Source organism: Leptonotus elevatus, chromosome 20 (genome assembly GCF_054856555.1).
Source record: "Leptonotus elevatus isolate MCC_2025b chromosome 20, RoL_Lele_1.0, whole genome shotgun sequence".
Classification (NCBI taxonomy): Eukaryota; Metazoa; Chordata; class Actinopteri; order Syngnathiformes; family Syngnathidae; genus Leptonotus; species Leptonotus elevatus.
In genome coordinates this window covers 6386272-6411287 of record NC_141258.1, presented here as the reverse complement: position 1 = coordinate 6411287, position 25016 = coordinate 6386272, and the positions used below count along the sequence as shown (strand labels likewise).

Here is a 25016-nt window from a genome sequence, read left to right as displayed (position 1 = left end):
ATATCAAGTAAACAAAATTGTTCAACACAAAATTCTATATTTTTACTTTATGTTGTTGTTGTTGTTGATGATACGTTTAACACTATCGTTTAATAACCTCCTAGGCGGTATTGTGACCCAATTTAGACTTTTTGGTGGTTTTGACCAAGTCATTTAAAAATAAAATACTACCCACCGGTTGTGCGTAAATACGCGTAAAAAAAATTAATTTATTTTTTAAATACCCGTAACATCCTTTAAAAGACAAAAGTCGGAAACGTCACAGTGTAGGCGACGAGCGCCGCCTTACCCACCGTTGACGCTTCGACCAATCAGAATCCTTCGCGCGGGTTTTCAAATTATTTTTCAAATCACAAGCCTCTCGTCGAAATGTTATCGCTCCGCGAAATTCATAGACAATATAGTTCCTTTCATCAAAGAACGATACAATTTTAGTTAGATGATATAAAAAAAATTAAATAATTTTGTTAAAACAGTGCTTCTCTACATCACCGTGAAACTAACGTTAACTTGTCGTATTTATATTAGAAGTGTATTTTGTACGGACGGGCGGAGGGATACTGCAACCTCGTTTTGAAAGAGGAACACCGGCCGCTGACGCGTATAGTAAAGTAGATTTACGTTAGCTACTCGTGGTCAGTCCGATTCGGTTTTACTTATTTTTTTTTTAATGATAATAACATTTTACTAAACGTTTATTCAAGCAACAAACCCGTGTGTACGTGTATGGATTTCCTGAAGTTGACGTGTCGTTGAAAGAATCCAGGTAAGACGTTTAAATACCATTCAGTCGCGTATGGGTATTTGGTTGACGAATTTTGCTTATCTCTGGCTCCCCCATTTTTTTTTAAAATTAATTTTAATTTACTAAGGTAATACCAAACATTTTTCGATATCAAATGACTACAGAAGCTAATGCACGATCAAATTGAGGCAACTTTAAGCACACAAACACAAATAACTTTTCGTACTATTACGCACACGAGGTGAGCTAAACGTCCACATTGGTTATTCATTTTGTTAGTCCGTCATTTGTTCCCATTTTGCTCAGGTTCCGTGCAAAGTTTACAATGTATTTCCCTTCGTTAAAGGTAACGTTGCCAGAATGCCACTGCATGGAAAGATAGTCGTGGTTAAGCGGACTGGAGGAGATGGGACTGAATTTCCTCTCACTGCATCGTGCTTGTTTGGAAGGTGAGCTTAAAATGAACATTTTTTACATTGTTGCAGCTGGACAAGTTACTCGAATACAAAATACAGAGTCAACTATTTACGACGGGCGGTACATGCGACTTTTGCGTAATTTTGTGAATTTCAAAAAGTAGTCTTAGACACTAAAACTAAACTAAAGCGATATTTAACACTCATTAGGCCTATCTGTTCCAGACACCCAGAAATACTTAACAACATCAGGGTAATTTAGTGGATGAAATAAATTATAGCAACCCATGTCACTTAATTATGAGTGACTCTCACTCATTCACACACCTTTTCAGCAATAAAAGTCCAAATAAATATGCAGAGCAATGTATTATTTACAGAAGAGTTGCTCTATGATTATATGGTATTTCTCTTTATCAAAGCGTTGGAACTTCCTTTGATGCTACTTGACTTGACTTTGTCTGTGGTTGCTTATTAAAATGGTCAATAAGCACACAAAACTTTTGAAATGCTTAAGATGAATTTGCAAGGTGAAGCCTGAGCTTACACTGTATCACAAATGAATATTTGTTTAACATTAAGTTTGGGTAGTTCAATAAAAACTGTTAATAATTAATTAGTTTGTAATTGATGACTAATCATTTATATTCATTGTGATTTCAACATAATAATAAAAAAATCTCTCTCCCAAAATCGCCCGGCCCTAATTTTTGAATCTTTGCACACATCTCCTTATTTGTGTCGTTTGAGTTAAAACAATTTAAATTATTCTTCTTCTTCTTTTTTTTTTTTTTCAACAGGAAGCCTGACTGTGACATTCGTATTCAGCTTCCCCAAGTCTCCAAGGAGCACTGCAGAATTGACTTGAATGAAAATAAAGAGGTAATACAAGTGACACTGAACATACATGCCAGGGTTTTTGTTATTCGACCGTATGTTATTCTCAGTGCTGCTTATTTCATTCCTCATTGAATTTTGAGGGCTGATGTTGAAGTATGTATGGTAAAAGCCTTTTTTGAAACATTTGTATGTGTTTCTATGGTTTCTGTTAGGTTATTTTAACCAATCTGAGCACAGCGAACCCGACCCGTGTCAACGGAGAGGTACTACAGGAGTCTGAGCATTTGAAGGATGGAGATGTCATAACAATTGTTGATCGTTCTTTCAGGTGCGTTGTATGAAATGGTCTTAAAGAGCAGTATACTTTCTTAACAAATTGTTTGCAGTCATGTAATGTGAATCCCTTATTTTGTCTTTGTCGCATGGGCTTCTACAGAAAACATGCGCTATAATTTTGACAAAAACACCGTCTAAATGGTCTATACTTCATGCATTTTATTAATTTCAGGTTTGAGTACCCTCCAGCCCCCACACCAAAGAAATTTGCCATTGGAAGCAAAGCTGGAACCCCAAAGCCCCAGCTGAAAGATGGAACCAACCTCCACATCCAGCGACCACTGGAGCAGGCTAAGGGGAAGGACCCCAAGGTGGATGATGACACGCAACAAAGCAACACAGAGTCTCCTTTTAGTGCTCTCTATCAAATGATTAGAAAATCTCTGGATGTTAAGACCCCTCGGAAAGCTTCCGACGGCTTCCTTCAGACCCCCAGGAAAAGCAATGTTTCCACAAGCGGCAAAGAAGCAAAGGTGGCCGAGCCCAAAGTCTCTGATGGCGAGTCGATCGCAGAGGCTAAGAGTGCAAGTAATGTCACCCCAATGTCTGACAAGAAGCGTACGATCCCCCCTCAGATTCTTGCTTCTCATGTGATGGCTCCAGATGAAGATGCAGAAAATGTCAAGTCCGAAGTGCGCTCGCCGCAGACAAGGCAGCGTGTCACTCCTAAGAAGTTTAGTGCCAGTGATGTTGTTGAGCAATCTTGTACTCCAACACCCAAGTCGCCGATGAGACGCAGGAGTAAGGAGGCCACAACAGCCAAAGTAATGTCCAGTCCACAAAATACAAACTCGCCAGGAGCCACTGAGAGAGGTAAATGCTCTATTATTTATTATTAAAAAAAAAAAAAATCTAATTTGTATTCATTTTTTCTTTTATTCTTGCTTAAAGGGACGCCAAGAAAACGCAGAAGTGCAGAGCTTGTGTTTGATTCACCAGAACCACAGATGAAGAGGAAACGTGTTTCTTTTGGAGGTTTTCTGGTTCCTGAGTTGTTTGACAAAAAAATGCCCCCCGATTCTCCCCTACGCAAAGGCGAGAATCCAAGAAGGAGCCTGTGTCTCACTAAACCCAAAAAGCCACTGATGAGGCGAGCATCGATTATTGGCCTGCTGAAGGTGAGACTCTTGTGGTTGAAGCTTAACATTTCAGATGCACATTTGCATTTCTTTGACAACCCAATTTGTTTTTGTGTAGGAGGCTGAAAGTCAAGCAAAGAGCGCTGAATCTCCTAAAACTTATGTCAAGAAATCTCCAAACGGAAGATCCCCGTCCTCACAAAAGCCATCTTCAGAAAAGAAGACTCCAAAACCCAGGACACCTTCTCCAAAAGGCTCGACTTCTAAGGGAGTGCCCGACATCGTGAAGAGGACAAGCCCAAGGCTTACCTGTCAGGGAAATGCCAATGAAATGCCAGTGAACACACCCCAGGGCTCCCAAATGAAGACTGAATCCGTACAAGGACGCTTTTCTGTCTCTCTCATCCAAACTCCATCACCGATGGCAGAAGATGCCGTCATTGATCCAGTGCAGTCAGTCGCCGTGACACCCAAAATCAATTTGAGAAGGAAGAGCACGTCGCGCAAGACTCGCTTGTCAAAGAGTGCTATTCAAGTCATCAGAAGAAGTGGCATTTCACGGGCATCCATAAAAGGTATCTTTCAACTAATTCAACATGCAATTAGAACGATTACGTAAACGGTGACAGTTTTAATTTGCTTTTGTTCCCTTGTTTCAGCTACAAGCTCTTGGGCTGACACTGTCAAGTTTGGGCAGGCTAAAGTCCAAGCCGCTCTGCCAGTTATAAAAACGGGCAGAAGTGCTGTAACAACAACAAGGGTTGCGAAGAAGAGGGTACCTACAGCGCAGGTAAACTTACTGCCAAAGCAAACTGACTTGGTGTGACTTGATTTGATTTTATGTGATGATGTGAGCTGACTGTGTTCTCCATTTCTCAGACCCCTCTAAGAAAGCATCTGGGCCATGCCAGCACTGGCCATGCGGAGTCGCCTGTAACCATTGTTGTGGGCCGAGCGTTCAAGCAGAAAGTTACACGCCCAGTTGCTGCTGCACCAAAAGTCATCTTCAATACAGCAATCTCAAAGGACAACGTGAACATGGATGAGGATTTGTCTGGTAATTAATCATTCTTACAGCTGATCTTGTTTTCCTGGACTGCCATTCTATATATTACACTCTTGTTTTAGGAATTTCCGAAATGTTTAAAACGCCTTCAAAAGAAGGGAAGAGAAGATCGGAAATCAAGCACAGCAGCGCCACAAAGACTCCATTGGTAGTGAATGAACCATCTGTACTTGACCCTTCTGTGTTGAACACTCCTGAGGAGCCAGGTAAAGTGTCTGCTTCGACTAAATGTGCAGTCTGAACAAATTGGGAAAATAATGAATTGACCCATTTCCAGGTGAAATGGCCGTATCTCCACTCACTCTTGCATCTACGATAAAAGCAGGCCAATATAACAAAGAGGCTGTGAAACGCCTTCTTAACAGCAGTCAAGAATCCAGCTTCATCAATGACACCTCTGCTACGGAGAAGACGGCTGATTCTGTTAAACAGCAGTGCACAGAAATGACGAGTGCCGTGGCAACTCCGAAGCAGAAGCCACAACTACCAGAGTGTCTCACTGGTGTGAAGAGACTCCTAAAGACCCCAAGACAGAAGGCCGAACCTTTGGAGGATCTTCGAGGGAAACTCCTGAAAACAACCAAACAGAAGCCTGAGCAACAGGAATGCCTCACCGGTGTGAAGAGGATGATGAGGACACCCAGAGAGAAGACTGAACCGGTTGAGGATCTGCGAGGAAAACTCCTGAAAACTCCAAAGCAGAAGTTTGAGCCAAAGGAACACCTCACTGGAGTTAAAATAATTTTTACCACTCCAGAACAGAGTGAACCCATCGACCGAAATGATCAACTCCTCAAAACCCCCGGGGATGCAGAAGTTGCTGATGTTTCTTTCAGTGGTGTTGCAGACCATCTGGACACACCAGCGGAAGACTCACAAGACCTACCGGCACCAGCTGAAGAAATTCAAGACCTACCAGAACAGACAAACTTGCCGATTCTGAAGGTGAACAGCTCCCCGATGCATGCCCCTGTTGAAGGCGTCCTCGAAATTGAGAGGCTCATGAAGACTCCCAAAGAGCGAAGTGAACCAGTGGACGCGAACTTCGGTATCAAGCGGCTGATGAGGTCACCCAGACTCAGGGGTACTGCTCCTGTAGAGGACTTTGAGGGGCTTCAAGAGCTCATGGAAGAACCAGCTGAGGTAAAGATGGCTGCGAATGTGTAATTGAAAGGAGTTGTAAAAACATGTGCTGTCTGCTTTCTTTCTAGTTTAGTACTGTGTATATAGCTGCAAGCTAATATCGGAATTCTATTAATCTTTTACAGTTTAAAGAGCAGCCTGCAAGTAGCGACTTGGATGTAGCCAAAGGTATGTTGCATTTTTGTTGTCGCTTTAATACTGCTTTCCACTAGTTGGGTTTTGTAACCATGTTAACTGCCACCCCTTGTTCATTAGAGCTGAATTTTACTCAAGGACAACTACAGGACAATGGGCCATCGGGTGTGAACCATGACTCTCCTCAAATTGACATCACCCAAGGTACGGTATTACGGCACTTGTTAGTAGACCACAAAATAATGCAATCAGCTAGAAGAACATGAAGTTCTACCGCTGAACGCCACAATATTTACTCGCACAGGTTCAACGGATACTAATGAAAATATTTTCCACCCACATCTTGTTTTAGCAGCGACAACTGAGGTTTCAGAAGAGGTTCCAAGTGTCGCTTGTGAGACACCAGAGGCTACGCAAGCAGTTTCTCAGGCTTTGATAGAAGATGTGGACACGGCCACTACGGAGTCAACCATTTCCAAGAAACCAGTCCGAGGCAGAAGGGCTAAAGCAGCTAAACCGCTGACAGCAGAAGCCACTCAAGATCCTGTTGTCTCTGCTCCTGTCAGAGAAAGAAGGGGGAAGAAAGTAGAGCCTACTGAACCCCCTGCCGAAGAAGCTAAAGCTGACCCTAAGCCGAGAAGAGGACGATTGACCAAAAACACACGCACGCCTGTTGATCTTCCTGAGCCAGAAAAAGCACTTGACATAGAACAGCCTCAGCTACCAGCAGCCACTATTAAAAAGAGAAGAGGCGGAAATGTAATCTCTGAAACAATTGAGCTAGAGGAACTTGAAAAAGATCAAGCCACCTCTGAGAAGACAGAGTATCAGTCCAAGCCTCTTGGCAGAGTAACCAGAGGACGAAACACCAAGCACAAGAAAGAGCAGGAAAATAGTGACACTACTTCCATAGTAGCACCGTCTGAACTCCAGGAGCTTTCAAAAACATCGAGGAGTTGCAGAAAAGCTGATCATCCAACTGATGTAGAAAATCTTGTCCCAGATGAAGCAGTACCACCACCGGTTTCTGAACCAGAGAAGATAAGTAATGCTGCTGCTTCTGCCATTGCAAAAACAAGACGAGGCGGGTTACGAAAACCAAAACAGGCAGAAGTTATTCCTGATTCCACAGAGAACCAAGATGGTCCAATTAAGACACCAACAGAAATACCCAAACGAAGCAGGAGCGCAAAACAGGTTGAGGGTGTTGCCACCGCAGAGGTACCAGAGGACAAATCTGAACTTGAACAGAAGCAAAAAAGGGGAAGAGGTATGACAACTACTTCAAAAGATGAGATCAAACAAGCCGTTCCAACCAAGAAAACCCGAGGGGCAGCCGCTGCCTGTGAGGAGGCCAAAAAAGTTCCAGAGTCAGCTCCAGCTTTAGTAGAACCAGTCAAAAGGGGGAGACGACCGGTCGCCAAATCCTCAGCAAATGTGTCTGAATTGAACAAAAAACAGTCAAATGCCACAAGTGATTCAAACATCACTGTGCAAGAACCAGAAAACTCCCAAAGATCAGTGACGCGGAACCTGAAGGTCGAAGTCCACGAGATCCCGCAAAGACCCGTGAGAGTGGTTCGAGGAAAGAAGTCGAGCCCTGGTGGTCACACTGAAACTCCTAGCCCAAGTGAGTCAGATAATGTGGTTAAAACTGAAGAGGACTTCTCAGAAAAAGCCGTGGAACCTCAGCTTGCCAAAAGAGCAAGGCGATGTGCAAAGGAAGCAGAGTCCACTAGCAAAGTTAACACCAAGAGCGCAGAAGACACGGAGGCTCAGCCAATAAACAGAAGTGGAAGATCAGCTAACCGAGAGGTTGAAGTTCACGAGATCCCAAAAAGGTCGGTGAGAGCGGTTCGAGGCAAGAGGTTGAGCCCTAGTGGTCACACCGAAACTCCGAGACCAAGTGAGTCAGATAATGTGGCAGAAACTGCAGAGGACGTCTCAGAACAAGCGGCAGAACCTCAGCCTGCCAAGAGAGCAAGGCGAGGGGCAAAGGTTACAAAGGAAGCAGAGTCCAGCCGCAAGATTAACGCCAAGATCACAGAAGAACCGAAGGCTCAGCCAAAAAACGGAAGAGGAGACTCAGCTAACCTGGAAGTTGAAGTCCACGATATCCCAAAAAGGTCCGTGAGAGCAGTTCGAGGCAAGCGGCCGAGCCCTCCTAGCGCAAGTGAGCCAGATAATGTGGCTAAAACTGAAGACGACTTCCCAGAAAAAGTAGTGGAACCTCAGCCTGCCGAAAGAGCAAGACGTGGGGCAAAGGTTGCAAAGGAAGAGTCTACCAGCAAGGTCGACACCAAGAACGCAGAAGATACGGAGACTCAGCCGAAAATTAGAAGAGGAAGATCAGCTAAGAAATGAACACCTCTGTATAAAACAATTGATCATTAAAACCAGTTATTTTTTTAACTTCTTTTTGCCGTAAGTGTTTTGTAATTGGCACTATTTTAGTTTGTCTTTAGATGATAGTAGATGCAGATAAAAAATTATGCACTGTTTCTTTTATTTTTTTACAAGCGGGGAGTTTTATACACTTATGTTTGTTTTACCGTTATCATTGTCATAAAGGTATTTCATTCATTACCTGTTTTACAGCTGTTTTAAAAGTATTGTTGTAAAGGTATTTTATCAATTACCTGTTTTAAAGCTGTGTTATGGTTTGAGGGGGAAATAAATGTTGGCATTATTGGAATCTTTTGTTGTTTTGTCATGTGTACAATATATTTATTGGACTGGTTTTGTTAACAGGTTAGACTAAAGTATTAGAAGCGTTATTGTAGGATTATTTTTTTTTTGGACGTGATAAAATACGGGGAGAAGTACTCTCAGCCAGTAAATTATGCATCAAATGAAACGTTTTCACTTAAAACTTTTAAACTTGCTAAGGAATTTTCTTACAGTACAAGCCACACAATGTATTTATGTTTAAAAAGCTGTGTTTTATTTGTCTTTGGTATTGCTTTATTAATTTTATTCACGGAACTTTGAACTCGTAACTGGAACAGCCCGGAAGCATTTTTTAGGTACACCCGGAACCAACGTTTGGTTCACGTTGGAGGGAGATTTAAGAGGCGCATGGACGGTGGTTTCCTTTCGTTAGCTTTTTTGTATTAACTCATTTAATTCACTTTTCTTGCCGTCATGGAATCCGAAAGCGACATAAAAACAACGCCGAGAGGTTTTCGCTGTGTCTTGTGCGACGCCAACTTACCAAACCGTAAGCAACGCCACTAAGCTTTGTGTGTAGTCGCTAACTTTTTACACAGCAGAGTCTAAACTGTAAATATGCAAGTGTATCATAAAGGCCAAATGGTACACATGCATGTAACAGTATAGTTCGTAATTGCAATCAACTCGATTGAGCTCTAGCTAAATGAAGTAACAAATGGAAATGTCTTAATTATGGTGTGACAACCACATTAATAAACATTTCCACAATGAAACGAAACAATATTATTTGTACTTATAGGCAGAATTTATTATTATTAACCTAAGACAATTTTAACAGTGGGACGGCTTCTTTACCCAATCAGATTTCAAATTGCCTCCAAAACCCAACATTTTTTGGTCATCTGATTGATTGGTCACATCAAGCTGAGCTAGGAGTAAGATGACAAAACAATTATTCTCATGTTATTAGATAAATATTGATTCTGAACTCCTGCAGATATTGCTTAATGATGCATTTTTTTATAGTGCGTGTGGGTTTTTATTTGCGGTAGCTTTAAATCCTCATTTTAGGTATCAAATGTACGACACACAACAGAATTTTTTTGGGGGATAACCCGTCACAGATATAGCAATATTATCCCCAAACAAATTGCATTGCATGTTAGCTGAGTTTCTCTGTATTTCTTCCTATGGTTCCTGCTCGTGATCTGCTTTAGAGTCAAGTGTGGATCAGCACGTCAAAGGGCGAAAGCACCAAACGTTAAGCAATGTGCGAACCACCAGGAAGACCCAGGAGCAGCACAGCGTGTTCGTCAGTGGCATCAAACCGGACATCTCACAGGCTGACCTGGCTGACTACTTCCAGCAATTTGGGACCATTTCCGACGTTATCATGGACAAAGACAAGGTGAGGGGACTGTATTTAATATGCTGTGAGTTGAATTGTTTTTCCTTAAATCCTGCATTTTTGTGTCCCTCTGTATTTCCAGGGTGTGTTTGCCATTGTGCATTTCAGTGAGACAGAAAGCATTCAGGCGGCCCTGTCTTGCATCGAGCACAAAATGAAAGGCCTCAAGCTCCGTGTCAAGCCCCGCGAGAAGAAGGAATTCAAGTACATCCCCAAAAAGACATATGAGCTACAGAATCTGCAGCAAGTTCTGGACCACTTAAAACCCCAGCTCTGTCAGCTGCCATCTGTAAGTAAAGTGAATGAAAATTTATTCGGCAAATTAAAAATTCAACATGGTCAAAAACAAACAAAAAACAAAATCCATACATGAATATACAACCGAAAGGGTGTAGGCAGAAGCAAACGTTTTTCATTTCTGCGCCAATTATAGGCCTATAATTGGAAAGCAAATACTTGTCAACTGATTTATAAATTGGTATGACTTTAGCTATTTTCATTGATTTGGGGAATTTAATCACCATTAGAGACTGATTGCAAATATAAACTAAAGGATTAATAATACAATCAATGTTTTTTTTTTATCAACGACATGTCTTATCCATTCCAATCAGTGGATTTTTCGTTTGTGAATTTGTAAACAATATTTATTTCTGCTTTATCGGTTTCGCTTACAAAATTTGAATGTACATTACTATTTACAATATTAATGTTTACCCCATCAGTGGTGCTTGAAGGTTGAATGGAGTCGGTTTGTCTTCCCCGATGATGATATCATTATTTAGAGATAAGTAACGTGGATCATTTCTATTCATTTTTTCTTTTTTTATGATTTCCAGGTTATTTTGATAATTTTCTTATTATACTGCAGCAGTTTACTATAATATATTTTCTTGCTATATCTCAAAATACTAATTAATTTAGTTTTATAATTCTTATATTAATAGTCTGCTTTCTTTGTTCTAAGTTTTACAAATTCCTTATATAGAAAATTATTTTTTTGAGCAAGCATTTTTTAATCATTTTGTCATCCATGGCTTATTCGTGTATTTCTATGAACTAAACAAAGCACAATTCGCTAATTGCTTTTACAGAAGACATATGCACATTTTAAATGGAACGGGAAGTTATGACAGCCACGCGGTAATAAGGCTGAAAAATGTCGGAGTTTGCCACTGGTATAAAATGTCTTGTGTGGTTTCCTTCAGGTTAATGCTCAGATGGAGTACATTGAGAACCGCTTCCACCTTGGAGATGCAGAGAAGGAGGCCCGGAACTTGCTGGTGCAACTCTTACAGGAGGTCTTTGTGGAGTTTTTCCCAGGTATGCACAATCCATACATCATTCTTCTTTACATTTTTAATTGGCAAACAAAAAAATCCTTTTATTTGTTTATTATTGTGTGAAAATGCTACTAAGCTAGCTAATACTGATATTGATGAGCCAACATGCCAGGGTGATTTGTTTGTCTTGAATTATTTAACACCTGAACACAACATGATTTGCTAGCTGCATAGTGTTGGGGCTTTCAACAACAACAAAATATCCTGCCAAAAAAAAGTAAACAGTCAAGAATAAACGATACATGTATTATTCAAACGTTCTTTCCTGCCATGTGTAACCCACAGACAGCCAAATTCTGCCATTCGGCTCATCCGTCAACACGTTTGGTATTCATTCATGCGACCTGGACTTGGTTCTGGACTTGGAGAACACAAAAGTCTTCCAGGCCCGTGCCAAGCATACATCAGAGGTTCGACTTTATCGAAATGAGCTCGGTGTGCATTTTCCACTTTGGAATGATTTGGCTTCCTTTTAACCTCAGGCAGCTGAGTGCACGTCAGACGACGGCCGCTCCGAGGACTCCATCCTGTCGGACATCGACCTGGCCACAGCCTCGCCCGCCGAGATTCTGGACCTGGTGGCGGCCATCTTGAGGCGCTGCGTCCCCAGCGTGCACAAAGTCCACGTGGTCAGCAGTGCCCGCCTTCCCGTGGTCAAATTTCATCACCGTGAGCTCAACTTGCAGGGGGACATCACGATTAATAACAGGTTGATTTGGATTATTATCCTTATTTTTTTTTGTTTCATACTCTTTATTTATTTATTTATTTAATTTATTTATTTATTTTAAAACTGTTTTTCCGTAATCAGACTGGCGGTAAGGAACACCCGCTTCCTTCAGCTGTGTTCAGGGATCGAAGACAGACTGAGGCCTCTGGTGTACACAATACGCTATTGGGCCAAACAGAACCAACTGGCAGGTAAAATTTTAATTCAGTGAGAATTCTTAGTGGATTATAAATAGATTATTGGATTATTATTATTATGTTATAATATATTTTGTTTCGGTTGTATGTTGTTTCATGTTTCGGCCAGCAGATGTCAGTAGAACCTCACTTCTTTACTTTCAGTTACATTTTCATTAATTTAGATACCTAAAAAAAGTTCCCCTTAAAATTAATCATTTACATTTTTTGAAACGTTTCATACTTTAAAAAAATGTTAAAACATTTTTAACTGTTTTTTTACCTAATAACGATAGCCAATGAATGCTATGGTCCATCTGTCCAGTTTTAAAAAGCAATTGTAGCCCTTGAGCACAAACCTTTGCCCATCCCTGATTTATAGCATTCATAAAAAGTACAATATTCTCATTTTGGAAGTGAAAAGTACAGACTACAATGAAATTTAAAGTCCAACTGAGAATTGTTCTTAGCTGAAGAACATTATTACAGTCAGTCTTATTTGACCTTGCTGATCATGTATTACTCCAGTAAAGTAAAATGTATTTTACATAAAAGAAACACACAATTTGGATGGACCCTGCAGAAAATCCACTTCCAGCCTGTCAAATACACAGTGGCGTGTTATCTGTGTTGCAACACAAAGGTAACCCGAGTGGTGCCGGTCCACTGCTCAACAACTATGCCCTGACCCTGCTCGTCATCTTCTTCCTGCAAAATTGTGATCCGCCCGTTCTCCTCACCGTGGACCGCTTGAAAGACATGGCCTGTAAGTGTTGATTCTCCCTGTAAAATAGTGAGCTAATCATGGTGATGTTACCTAAATGCAGGATAGTTGTAGTTGAGAGTACTGTACTTGTCTGTTTCAGTATGTAAACAATACAATACTAATACAATATTTTCAACTAATATACTTGCAAATGTTTCTGCATAAAGGTAATTGTGCTTGTTGACCTTTTTCAGGTGAGGAGGAGGAGTGTGTGATTGAGGGATGGAACTGCACCTTCCCCAGTCAGCCCATTGCGGTGCCCCCTAGTGGAAACACCCAAGGTCTATGTAAGTCATTTTTTCTATGCCAGTGACTTTAAATTGCAATATTGGGGGGTGGGACAATAGCATTAGATACATTTTCAAAATGGCTCATCTTGAAAATGAATTCCGTTTTTTCTACCAGGCACCCTTTTGGCTGGTTTCTTCTCCTTTTACGCCGAGTTTGATTTTCCAAGTAGTGTCATCTCTCTGAGGGAGGGGCGTGCAATCCCAATCACAGACTTCCTTTGTCACAAAGATAACGAGGAGGAAAAAAACACCAAGCCCCATCAGGATGGACCTAAGCTGGGCCCCCTCAATGTTTTGGACCCCTTTGAGCTTTCCCACAACGTGGCAGGGAACCTGAATGAGCGCTCCCAGAGATGCTTCCAGAAGGCGTGCCAGGAGGCCGAGAAGTACTGCCGCAGCCTCCAGTACCGGCGCAAGTCCACCAAGGGGAAGTCGTGGGGGCTGGTGCGTTTATTCACCCCCAACGGCGGAGTCGCGCAAACCAAATCGGACGAGCTGAACATCAGCATTCCTTTCAAACCTTCCTCGCTCCCCGAAGCCGTCCGCAGTCAGCTGCACGCGGCCGGAGACGATTTCCGGTCGGTGTGGTTTGAGAAGGTGTGCACTTCCTTGGAGCGAGTGTTTCAAAGTGTTCTCAGATGCGACCTCGCGTTCTCCTCGGGTTTCGGCGTTTCCGAGGAGTCGGCCGCCGAAGTATCTGCGGAAATGGACACCAGCTCGGGCTCACTCGACACGTCAGCAAACGATAGCGTGGGGTCCCCAACCAACGCCATGGGCGTTAAGCGGCGTCTCTCTGCTGGCAGCGACACGTCCGTCTCCCCTCAAGGCAAAAAGCCCAGGATGTCCAAAAGGGTCAAGCAGGAGCCCCCACACTGGCTGTGGGTGCAAAAACACGCCGTGTGGGCCGGCAGGAGGAAAGTAAGGCGTGAGCTAATCAAGGACACGGACATGCGGCCCGAAGGCAGCTGCATGGAGCTCGAGGCCCAAGTCACAGATCACATCGTTGAGAAAGAAGAGGAGCTCAAGGAACCGCTGGAGATCAAGGTTCAGCCACACATGTTGGGTGGGACAGAGAGCACAAAGGTCGAGTTGATGTTGGAGCCGTGCAGCGACAGGGCTGGAGCTTTTCAGGACTTTGGTCATTTCCTAGAAGTATTCCTACCCAAGATGGTGGAGTCGCTGCTGGAGAAAGAAGCAGGTGGCGGATAAAATAATAGGCCAACCTAATTAAGTTTTTGTTTTGAGTCACAACTGCAGATTGAACATTCAGAATGGGGCTTCGAGGAGCATTGTGTGTATCGGCTAGTCGTCTATACCTATGTTGTAAGGTGTCTACTACAAACATACTCACTCCTTGACTGGCCATTATTCATATACACTACTCACAAAAAGCGATATTGGGCTTTCGCGTCAAATTTCAGGATTGACCTAAAATGCACGACAGTAAACCCCGCCTCCATAGCCGTTTCCAGACTCGCAGTCCCACAATTTCACATATATACTGGATATAATTTTATTATGGTCTAACGCTTATATTGGGTGTAAATGCACTCGCGCTCACCACTGGTCTCTTGGTCACTGGTGTGGTGGTCTCTTTTTTTTCTCTTTAAATTTGAAAGAGTAATTAAAATAGAATTTTGTAATTGAGAACTATTGACGTCATCTGCTGTAATCCTGCTTTTTAAGCCTACAGAAAGTGAAAGTGACGGGCTGTAAGTTAATTTTAAATGTACATAATTTTGTACACTTATGTATATTGTAAGTTGATAAGTTTGGGAAAAGTGAGTTTGTTTTCTGTATACAATATACAGTTTAGGCTGGGTAAAAAAAAAAAGAATAATCAATATCAAATTGATTTTCCGTTTCAAGCCTGATATTGATTCATAAAACCGTGAATCAATAATTTTAATATCTGTTGTCCCCCAAAAATCATAAGAAAATTTAAATTTTAAAGGCCACATTTTTTGTATCTTACTGTTTTCTTGAAATTGACTGTTCACATGCATTTAAGTGTTTTCTTACATTTGTGAAAAACCTGACGACAAATCTGAATCTTTTTAGTTTATATTTACAATTATTGAATTTGAATTATGAAAATATTTTTCATCTCATCCTTGCTGATGTCAATGTAATTTAAACAGTTACTGCCTCTTCAACATTTAATTGGGAATTTATGTTTGTAGAGTTTTCATTATGTCCTTAATATTTAAAGTTGTGATGTTCCATAATTATTCAACGTGGGATCGAATAGGAGCGAATCAAATTGAATCAGGAAAAATGGAAATCAAAATGAACTCTTGTGAATCAAAATTGAATCGATTGAGGAAATTAGAATTGATACCCAGCCCTAACTGTTTGTATGATCTTTTTGTCTTCTCCATTGCTCTTGCGCTCTTTCTCACAATATATGTGTTTAAATGTGTTTGTGCGTTTAAAGACCTTGCTACAAAAACATGACTAGAAAGTAATTAAATAGGGTGTGTATATATATATATATATATATATATATATATATATAATTTCTATTTTTTTCCCCACTGATTGCGAAGTTGTTCTAGAACATAACCCGCGCGATGGATGGGAGATTACTGTCTTACCTTTTTACAGCTTGAACGGCACTTTAACACTTTTTTTTTTCTCCTATTAACAAAACAAAACTGAAAAGCAATGGACAGTCGAAGAGATTGTACATTTTACACCATCGGTTTATGTGCGAGTTGCCAGGATGTTTTATTTACTTAAATTGTCAACATTTGTTGATACAGTTTTGCATTTCCTTGTTTAGCCAACGGTTAAGTTTGAGAGGTGGCTTGATTTTTAATTTTTTATTTTTTATTGTGCATTTTTTTTTGATAGAAGTAATTCTCTCTAATCATGATGGCTCTGAAGGGAAATCTAATGTGAAGCAGTCTCAAAAATAATTAAACATGTGTGAGGTATTAGTGATGTCTGACTTTATAAAGCCGCTGATTGGTCGATGATTACTACTTTTGCATTGTGTGGACAGGCTCTGCCAGGGCCAATGAGCTCGGCCGCTCATGCAACACAGACAAATGAGAGTAATTACTTACACAGGCAGGCGTTTTTATTGCTGCGGGTGTGGGATGCCCAGACCTCCACCGTACTGATTAATGTCATTCATCTCACTTTTACCAAAGTGCAGACATGCAGCGTTGAAAGGAAACGGATGCTGTTATTTACATTGGTGAAAAAAAAAATCTAAATAGGGTTGAAGCACTGTCACTACTTAAATATTATATATACAAACACTACCCTTAAAAATGGGTTTTAAATTATTTGATTTGGGGGGAAAAAAGCTTCATAAATTATCAATATTTTTCCTGTCGATCTCTCTCAGGCAATGGTTAACTGTCCGCTTTTCCGCTCTGCTGCTTCCGGCTACTATGATATTACCTTTCTTTGTGTTTCTTTAAAGCCACTATTGATATACGACCAATCCTACACACTCGCACCTCTAAGCCAGACCGAGTCAAAGTGATTGATACCAAACTCTTTGAGTGTTTGTTACAGGTGGCCCAAAACAAGGAAGTAGATATTAACCACCAAAGCTGATCCATTAAAAAAGTCATTGAATTTCAATCCGAATGAATCGATTTGCTGATTGGAATGAATGAAAGTCTAACCTATCCTCTCTGATCATATCCTTTGGATTAATTGGGTAGATTTGAGGCATATTATTCTGTCCTGTCGAGACAGTTTTTGTGTTCCAAATATAAGGCTTTCTAACTACTTTCAATCTCGTTGTAGGCCAAAATTGGTTTGCGTCTTTGGCTTATGACCTGAGCTGGACTTAGCCCCTACCTGACGTCTAAAGATTTTAGATCCGTCGAGGTTATCACTTTAGCACAATTCTCTGACATGAATTACATTTTTCCTATTCGTCATAGCTTTGGCGCTATCTTGTGGCATCTTAGGGCAGTAAAGAAAGCGTACAAACATGAATAGAAACCACAAATAAGTAGATTCACTGTTTTTGAGTCATCCACAAATAGTGATAACTACTGTGATCATAAAAATGTTAAGTTTAAATACTCTCTAAACCATAAATGGTGTCCTGACTAGCGAAATTGAGAACCGCCCACCAAATCAAATCATCAACCTTTTTTTTCCTGAAGCCTCTTAAGGCCTGTCACCTGTGTCATCCATCAGAGTTACCTGAAGCTGCCGGCCAGCTCATAAAAGCATCAGTACGTCGGGCCCGCCGCTGTAATTGGCCCGCTCTGCTTTCCAGCAAAGACAAATGGTTCTTAGTGAGGGGGCAGGCTTGAGTAGCCACACTCCTCTTGGGACGGCAGGATCGCATGAGACGCTGCTATTTGGGAAAACAACTGACGTGTACAGACACTTTGCTTATGCCAGTAAATAGCCAAGTGTCCATAACATACTCGCCCAGGGAAATATGACAAGCTTTTCCCAGCGGTTGCTCCACGGTGACGCTCGGAGTATCCATTTAGACCACGTATATGGGCATGACTTAGCAGTTAGTCTTGCTATGACCCCAGTAAACAGACGTGGCTGTACGGAGCCCAAGACAGTGTACGAAGGGAAACATTTTCAAATTGTGGCCGTTAAAAATGCTGTTTGACATACACCATTAAAAAAAATAATAATCTCATTTAGTGTCTCATTGTACTGTGAGATGAAACCACCAAACAAACAGACTATACAGAGACTGCGTAGTTCGTTGTTAGCCTACTGTCTACCGAGGAATCTCTTATTGATGTCATATTTTCCACTGTGAAAATAGCTTCAAACATGTCTGACAACAGAGTTGCCAGCACCACTTTTTTTCACTAACTAAAGACAAAAAAACAGTGCGTCCCATTTGAAAGGTCACCCATCCTCCCTGTGTTCCCCGCTGCTCAGGAACTCTTGGGGTAATGCTAGGTGCTAAGCTAGTTGCACCTAAGTCACCAATCCTCGCATCCATGGGGACAAATAAGATACATTTCTGACAAATATCGCTAAAGAAAGATGAGGACTAGCTAATCAAGTAGTGTTACCCCAAACAAGAAAAAAATGATGGTAGAAAATGGAGAACACATGCTAACAAATAAGCTAAGCTAATGTTAAATGTAGCGTAGAAAACCACCGCAATAAGTACAGTACACTATTTCCAATTCAAATTCACATTTTTTCAACATTTTATATCTATATTGTGACCATGGTTTATTTTTCTCCTCGTATCATATCTGGGGTTCCACATGGCTGACTGAAAAGCACTCTGTTCGTATTAGTGGCTCACTGACAGAGATAAGACTGAATAAAAACACATCATTTCCCCTTTTCCGCGCGTTTGACAGGAAGGAGTCGGATTTTCTCCCAGGAGATTGCACTTATGCTGTACACCTGCGTGTGTAAACTGCGCAAGTAGTGCATATATATATATATATATATTAGGGGTGTTAGAAAAAATCGATTCTGCAATATATCGCGATATTACAGCGCGCAATTCTCGAATCGATTCGAAATGCGACCGAATCGATTTTTAAACACATTTGTTTATGGGAATATTCAACAAAATGTCTTACTTAGGGTTATGATTCACACATTAAGCCTTAATATTTTATTTCATTGCTGTTTAAACAAGAAACAGATTGTTTGTTAAATACAGTGGCTCAGTTATAAGCCTGCATTTTCAGATAAATAAATAAATTTTCATACAAATCTTACAGTCTACATGTACAAGTTTACTGATGAGTATTTTCTAAATTTGAGTAAAAATAAATAAATCGCAATAATCAATTTATAGATTCGCATCGGGATTAATCGGAATCGAATCGTGACCTATGAATCGTGATATGAATCGAATCGCCAGGTACTAGGCAATTTACACCCCTAATATATATATATTTATATAATTCGGAGTGGAACTTTGATGGCAAAGAAAAGGGTCAAATTTCGGACAAAACATCGCAAAGTTGGTCAAGTAACTGTTTGTGATCAAGTAAAGTTTGCCTCCTATTAGCACTTCTCCACAGGAGGGTTTTAACTAAGCGTTAGCGACCTGTGAAAAACTCAACTGTAGCCCTTTCCTCTTATCTGGACAGCTAATGAGTTTGTCCTGTGCACATCGTTGTTTCTTCCCATTGACTTTTATAGCACCGCAGAGTCAACGCTGAGATGTTGATTACTGGAGTAGAATTAAAATGTTCCGGAAAAGCCACCGTTAGAGCCTGGAAACGGTTACAGCATAATATGCTCATCCCGTTACTTCAAGGAGAATTATCATAACTAAAGAAAATAATAATCCATTTTCACTTTCAATTGGTCTTTTTTTTTTTTAAATGGCAAAATCATATTTTGAATGATGGTGGAATAATTGCTGAGAGATGGTCAGAGCAATCAATGCGTAATCTTAGAATCCACTTCCAGCCTTTTATGGCACGGTGGTGTACGCTTTAACTGCTTGTTGATTGCCGGCAGGAGGTCCACAGAGGCCACCAGTTGAGATTCATGCCCAAATCACATTGTGTTTTTGACAAGGGCTTTGGGACACGCCAAAGAAAACACTTTTTGTTTTTTTTCTTCATTATTCTATAAACAGACTGTCACCACGTCTCAGGGGAGCCCCCCAGGACAACATGAACCACGAAAGAAGCTGACTCGACACAATATAATTTGACATGCTATTTTTAAAAACAATTATCGTTGACATGCGTGAACCATAATGTGCTAGTTTTGTAGCGTTACCTGCATCTTGTAAAATGGATGTTCCAAAATACATTAGCTATAAGTGTAGCCTATTTGCTAACAAAGTCGTTAGTTTCTAGGGGAAAGGAATTTTGCTAAGGGTGAAAAAAAAAAGCATATAATTGTTCAAACAGGTTTTTATTATGTTATATAAAACATTTTGTGAAATTAATCTATGATGTTATTTTGAAATAAATATTTCAACGTGTATACCAATAATATGCTCAGAAATATACAGCAGATGAAGACCGCCTTAATAATACTAATTGTAACCTTACGACAATGAATTACCAGTAAAAAAAAAAAAAAAAAAGTGGTATCAGACATCTCTAAAATAAACTAACTTGACTAACGCGGTTAATTATTTTTCTCATAATAACTATATTAATTGAAAATTGTGGAGTCTTAATGGTGTTTTGTAGCAAAATCACAATGTGAAGCGAATTCATGAATTGTTTATACACAATTTGATCATTTTTCCTTAACACAATAATTAACACGTTATTGTAATACCTCTGATGGCGCCAATCAACAGTGAGCATTAATATCTTTCTAATGGTTAAATTCTTACGGCATCTTTTGTGTTGGATCCCATTAGAGGTGTACCACATTTGTCTCATCAGCTCTACTGCAGTGATTACCACTAAAGTGCCGCGGGATATTATCCAATTTCACTTAATTGGTCTGAAAATCATTATTCTTTTACTCCAAATGGTATGATAATATAAATGCAATATGAAATGATACAAATAATTATATATCTTTGTTCATCTATCTATGCCAGTAGCATATAGTGATAGGTGCAATTAACCTGTTTCCTCCTGTTGCCATTCACGCAACAGAAAAATAGCTTTATGTTGAATTAAACATGCACATATTTCTCACTTAGACAAATAAACCTCGTAAAATGTCACCGAGTGATCAAGCAATAAAAATAAAAAAAAGCAAAGCAAATAACATCTTTGCTGTGAATGCAAACAGACGAACGCGCGCATAATGATAAGCGCGACTTCGCTTTTCAGGCGTCGTAACCTGAACAACAGACTGTGAAGATCTAAGATAAACTGGAGCTCCTGCAAAGGTCGTAAAAATAATAATCGACGAGTCTGACCACCTGAGAGAGATTTTCAGCGTGAGTGTGTGCTGGTTAAAGCCAGCCGGGTCTTTTGAGCGTTTGAAAAGACATCTAGTTGATTTAACTAATTTATTTATATATGTCTAGTGCACAACTCGTACTGTATATATGTTTACAATAATAAATTGATGTATCCTACTGGGCCTTATACTTCCTTATGATTAATATGTTTGGTCTGCAGAACAGATTAGTCAAAACAACTCCCTCAAATGAACCCTATTTATTTTAACAAGTACAAATCAGTACTGTATTTTTTGTATGAAAAAATGAGAAATATTCACCAATCAGTGATGAAAAATTAAGTGTGCTGATGGAAATTATTTACTACAAATATTGTAAATGTGTTTATCTATCTATTATTATTATTATTATTATAGTGACAGGCAAAACCATTACATGCTTGTCCAATAGATGACGGAAGGTATAATGAACCCACCCATTGCTGTTCATGCAGCAGAATAATATGTTTGCATTGCACAAAACGGGCCCAGATTTCACACCGAGTGAGTAAATTGAGACAAGATTATTATTATTATTTCAGGATAAATCGTGCCTTCAGATGCCACAGTGTGCCAGCAATGAACTACTTTTAAAGTGTGTTTGTTTAGAAGAATTTTGTTTTGGTCTTGAAAAAATATTGATTTTTCCTCCCCCAAATAAAAAAGGCATGATCTAAGATTAAAGTCATGGATTTTCAAGATTTAGGGTGGCGCAATTTTATTAGAAAGTCCCATTCCGTTTTTATTTTCTTTCAGGAATAAATTGTGATTTTTTTTCTAAAGAATCTTTATTTTTTTCTTCCTATCTTTCAAACAATATATATTGTTAGTATTTTTTTTTTTTTAATAATAAAGGGAAATTATTATTAGAATAAAAGGCCTGTCAAAGTGAAGCTCCTCCCTTTACTTCAACATAGTTCCAAGGCACCAAGATATCTCAAGATTGGTCTTGAAGTAAAAAAAAATTAATAAAAAAAATTCAAATAAAAAGAGCCAAAATCTAAGAATAAGGGCATAGATTTTTGAGAAACAATTATTTTTTTTATTTTTGGGTGGTGAAACAATATTATTAAAAAGTCCCATTCTGTTATTTTTTTTTCAAGATTAAATTGTGAATTGTTCTGAAGAATGTTTTTTTTCTTCAAAACTTAGATATATATACTATATATATATATATATATAGTGGAAAAGTGTTTTTGTTTTTGATGGCACTATATTATTAGTCTGTTCATGACGTTTTTTTGTTCAAGAATTGTGCATTTTTTTTAAAGATTTTTTTTACATAAAAAAAGCTAACCATTATAAGAATAAAGGGCCTGTCAAAGTGAAACTCCTCCCCTTTACTTCAACATAGTCCCATCTTTGACCTGAGCACACAAAAGCACATTTTCCAGTGAATAACCAAAGATAGGATCCCCCAAATATCTACAAATATGTGACTCCGCAAATACGCATCTATCATGTTTTGTGAGATTTTCCTAATGTAAAATATGTGCGCTGGCACATTTCTTAAGTGCTGTAATAAATATTTAATATTGCTGATGTAAACTAGGTTGCTGATCAACTAAGATTCAGGAAGTGCGTCATCTGAAAAAAAAAAAAACAATTGTGGTCTGTAAACGTAATCCTACAAACTACAACTATAAAAACTTGCCTTTACAAAGATAACTATCACTAAAACTTTTCCTAAAATAATGAGCCTCTTGTGTAGCTAAAAAAATAAAATAAAATCAAAAAATGATGACGTGCAACCCATAAGCAGAATAGTATTAATGAACGGATGATTCCTCACTGCGTAATGCACCGATGCGTGACTTTCTTCCTGGCTGCCGGAGTAGCGGGAAAGTGAGAGGTGTGGTTTAGAGTTAGTCAGCAGCACGCGTCAGGTACGCCCGCCTCACTATAAAAGCCGGCAAACGGACCAGAGGAGCAAGTCAGGGCACCAGCACCGCGCCACCAGCATCTTCATCTTCAACCATCCAGCGACACAAGACTTCAACAAGTAGGTCGTCGGATAAGTATCTTGATATGATGGTGTATGTGGATCTTCAAATCAATTGTGTGAGCCAGGATTGTGTTGTTCCTCTTCAAGGGTCCATCCACCATGCTGAGACCGTGCATGATGATCGGCGCGCTGGTTTTGTGCTTGTTGGTGTTTTGGAGCAGCTTGGCCGACGCTTACCCTCCCAAACCCGAGAGTCCCGGCAGCAACGCCTCGCCGGAGGACTGGGCTAAGTACCAGACGGCTGTCAGGCATTATGTCAACCTCATCACCAGGCAGAGGTGAGGACTGTCGCACAGCATGATCACGTTTGTACTTTTTTAGTAAAAGGTATCATCAGTGTAAAATATCGCCCCAAAATGGATTTGAAATTTCAATTGAGGAAAAAAATAGCAACCCATCAAAAGCATGAAATTCATCCTTGTTTTGACTACACAAAATCCAGGTTGATAAATCTCATTTTTACTGCAATCAATTGGGAGAAATCAAATTCCTCCAACAAAAACAACTACATTATGTTCCTCTACTTTTAACTCATTAACTGCCATTGACGGCTATAGACGTCAAAAATTGCTATCACATATTTTTCCACTTTTGTTAACAAGAGAATGAAAACCTAGAAAAAAAATATTGTACATTTAGAGCAGATATAAAATTTGTGATTAATCATGAGTTAACTATTGAAGTCATGCGATTAATTACAATTTAAAAAATGTAATCGTCTGACGGCCCTAATTTTTTAATAATATTGTTTTTCTTTTTCTTTTTAATTAGGGGCATCGGGCGATTACATTTTTTAAATGTAATTCATCACATGACTTCACTAGTTAACTCAAGAGTAATCACAAATTGTATATATATTCTAAATGTACAATAAAAAAATGTCTAGGTTTTCATACTGTTAACAAAAGTGTGGAAAAAAATATATGAAACTAATAGCAATAGTTCAAATGAATTTTTGACGTCTATAGCCGTCAATGGCAGTGAATGAGTTAAGGGTGACGCTCGAGTGACAAGACCCTCTCATGATGTATTATTGACTAACATTGCATGTTGGCTTTCTCATATTGGCGCCTGCCGCATGACCAATTTGTGTCTCAGTCTAAAAGGTTAACAGCTCCCCCGACCAAGTGCCTAATCTCATATTTCAGCTTTGCCAAACTATTACATCACCAACTAAGTTAATAAAACTGGTCACACGAGTACACCAGTACACAATAAATAAATAAAAAAGAAGAACTGAGGGTGTTATTTAGTGGCATCGTTTATTCTCCTGCTGTGTAAATACACAGCTTGGATTTGTCACGTCACGCAGCTTTTACCCGATTTCAGGAAAACAGACGATGACAGACGAGCTTGTCCGAACCAAGCAAATGAAAGAAGAAAATGCAAATGCTCTACTGTACTAAAGTATATCCTGTAATACATTTGATTTTTGTCCAGATATGGGAAGAGGTCATCCCCTGAGCAGGCGATGGCGTGGCTGCTGTATGGTGCGGAGCCAAGTCAAGACTCCGAGCCACGGTGAGAGATCAAGATTCAAATAATACAGTAAATGACGTCAAATATGATCCTAATTCAATTCAGTCCAATTTTGTTTAAACGGTGTTCATTACAGATTTTTAACTCGTCATTTTATAAATGACTTTTACAGTTTATAGTAATTCCTGTAATGCCCTCGCATATGGGAAAGGGGAGCCACAGTCTATGCACTTTTCAGATGTTTATTGGACGAAGAGAGGACATTCATGTGACAGATGCTACAATGTGTGCAGTTTTATAAACTACCTTTTATGCTAGCATTTTTGTTTTTTTATGTTTAATAATAAATGTCTATATTTTTATTACTTTTTTTTTACAGTTTGGACTATAACAGTGGGTGGTAATGGACCCAATGCGTGACTCGCCCTCCAACAACAATCAAAAGCGCTGCGATTTCCTGGCGGGCCGACCTACAGCTAAATAATCAATTTCAATTTCTTGATATGCATGCATGTTTCTTGCTCTGTTTTGTGTTTCT

At 39.7% G+C, this 25016-nt stretch overlaps 3 protein-coding genes across 5 annotated transcripts; all 3 read left to right on the top strand.

The window, feature by feature from the left end:
* Positions 1–594: 594 nt before the first annotated feature.
* mki67 (marker of proliferation Ki-67) lies at positions 595–8455 on the top strand. 2 transcript variants are annotated; one of them, XM_086064995.1, is made up of 14 exons: positions 595–766; positions 1092–1194; positions 1962–2043; positions 2214–2329; positions 2510–3150; positions 3229–3455; positions 3535–3991; positions 4076–4206; positions 4296–4473; positions 4545–4688; positions 4760–5625; positions 5751–5793; positions 5881–5964; positions 6113–8455. In XM_086064995.1, the coding sequence occupies exons 2-14, from the start codon at positions 1106–1108 to the stop codon at positions 8122–8124; spliced, it is 5070 nt and encodes a 1689-aa protein (XP_085921121.1). In that variant the 5' UTR covers positions 595–766; positions 1092–1105; the 3' UTR covers positions 8125–8455. The 2 variants fall into 2 exon arrangements, with proteins under 2 accessions (XP_085921121.1, XP_085921122.1); XM_086064996.1 differs by lacking the exons at positions 1092–1194; positions 1962–2043; positions 2214–2329.
* A 353-nt stretch (positions 8456–8808) lies between these two features.
* tut1 (terminal uridylyl transferase 1, U6 snRNA-specific) lies at positions 8809–16088 on the top strand. Of its 2 annotated transcripts, none has more exons than XM_086063630.1 (10): positions 8809–8980; positions 9651–9841; positions 9924–10130; positions 11050–11164; positions 11470–11594; positions 11667–11893; positions 11996–12105; positions 12734–12856; positions 13051–13143; positions 13262–16088. In XM_086063630.1, the coding sequence occupies exons 1-10, from the start codon at positions 8905–8907 to the stop codon at positions 14353–14355; spliced, it is 2361 nt and encodes a 786-aa protein (XP_085919756.1). In that variant the 5' UTR covers positions 8809–8904; the 3' UTR covers positions 14356–16088. The 2 variants fall into 2 exon arrangements, with proteins under 2 accessions (XP_085919756.1, XP_085919755.1); XM_086063629.1 differs by having other exon boundaries at positions 12674–12856.
* A 6830-nt stretch (positions 16089–22918) lies between these two features.
* Positions 22919–24946, top strand: pyyb (peptide YYb). The gene is made up of 4 exons (XM_086064408.1): positions 22919–22996; positions 23087–23277; positions 24440–24520; positions 24858–24946. Exons 2-4 carry the CDS (start codon positions 23099–23101, stop codon positions 24880–24882), a joined length of 285 nt encoding a protein of 94 aa, XP_085920534.1. The 5' UTR covers positions 22919–22996; positions 23087–23098; the 3' UTR covers positions 24883–24946.
* The last annotated feature ends 70 nt before the right edge of the window (positions 24947–25016 follow it).

Coding starts and splice junctions, on each gene's coding strand:
- mki67 (XM_086064995.1), top strand. CDS start 1,106: ATGCCACTGCATGGAAAGATAGTCGTGGTTAAGCGGACTGGAGGAGAT. Junction 2,330..2,509: donor ATTGTTGATCGTTCTTTCAG/GTGCGTTGTATG, acceptor TATTAATTTCAG/GTTTGAGTACCCTCCAGCCC. Junction 5,965..6,112: donor TCAAATTGACATCACCCAAG/GTACGGTATTAC, acceptor ATCTTGTTTTAG/CAGCGACAACTGAGGTTTCA.
- pyyb (XM_086064408.1), top strand. CDS start 23,099: ATGCTGAGACCGTGCATGATGATCGGCGCGCTGGTTTTGTGCTTGTTG. Junction 23,278..24,439: donor AACCTCATCACCAGGCAGAG/GTGAGGACTGTC, acceptor ATTTTTGTCCAG/ATATGGGAAGAGGTCATCCC. Junction 24,521..24,857: donor AGTCAAGACTCCGAGCCACG/GTGAGAGATCAA, acceptor TTTTTTTTACAG/TTTGGACTATAACAGTGGGT.
- tut1 (XM_086063629.1), top strand. CDS start 8,905: ATGGAATCCGAAAGCGACATAAAAACAACGCCGAGAGGTTTTCGCTGT. Junction 8,981..9,650: donor CGACGCCAACTTACCAAACC/GTAAGCAACGCC, acceptor GATCTGCTTTAG/AGTCAAGTGTGGATCAGCAC. Junction 9,842..9,923: donor TTATCATGGACAAAGACAAG/GTGAGGGGACTG, acceptor CTGTATTTCCAG/GGTGTGTTTGCCATTGTGCA.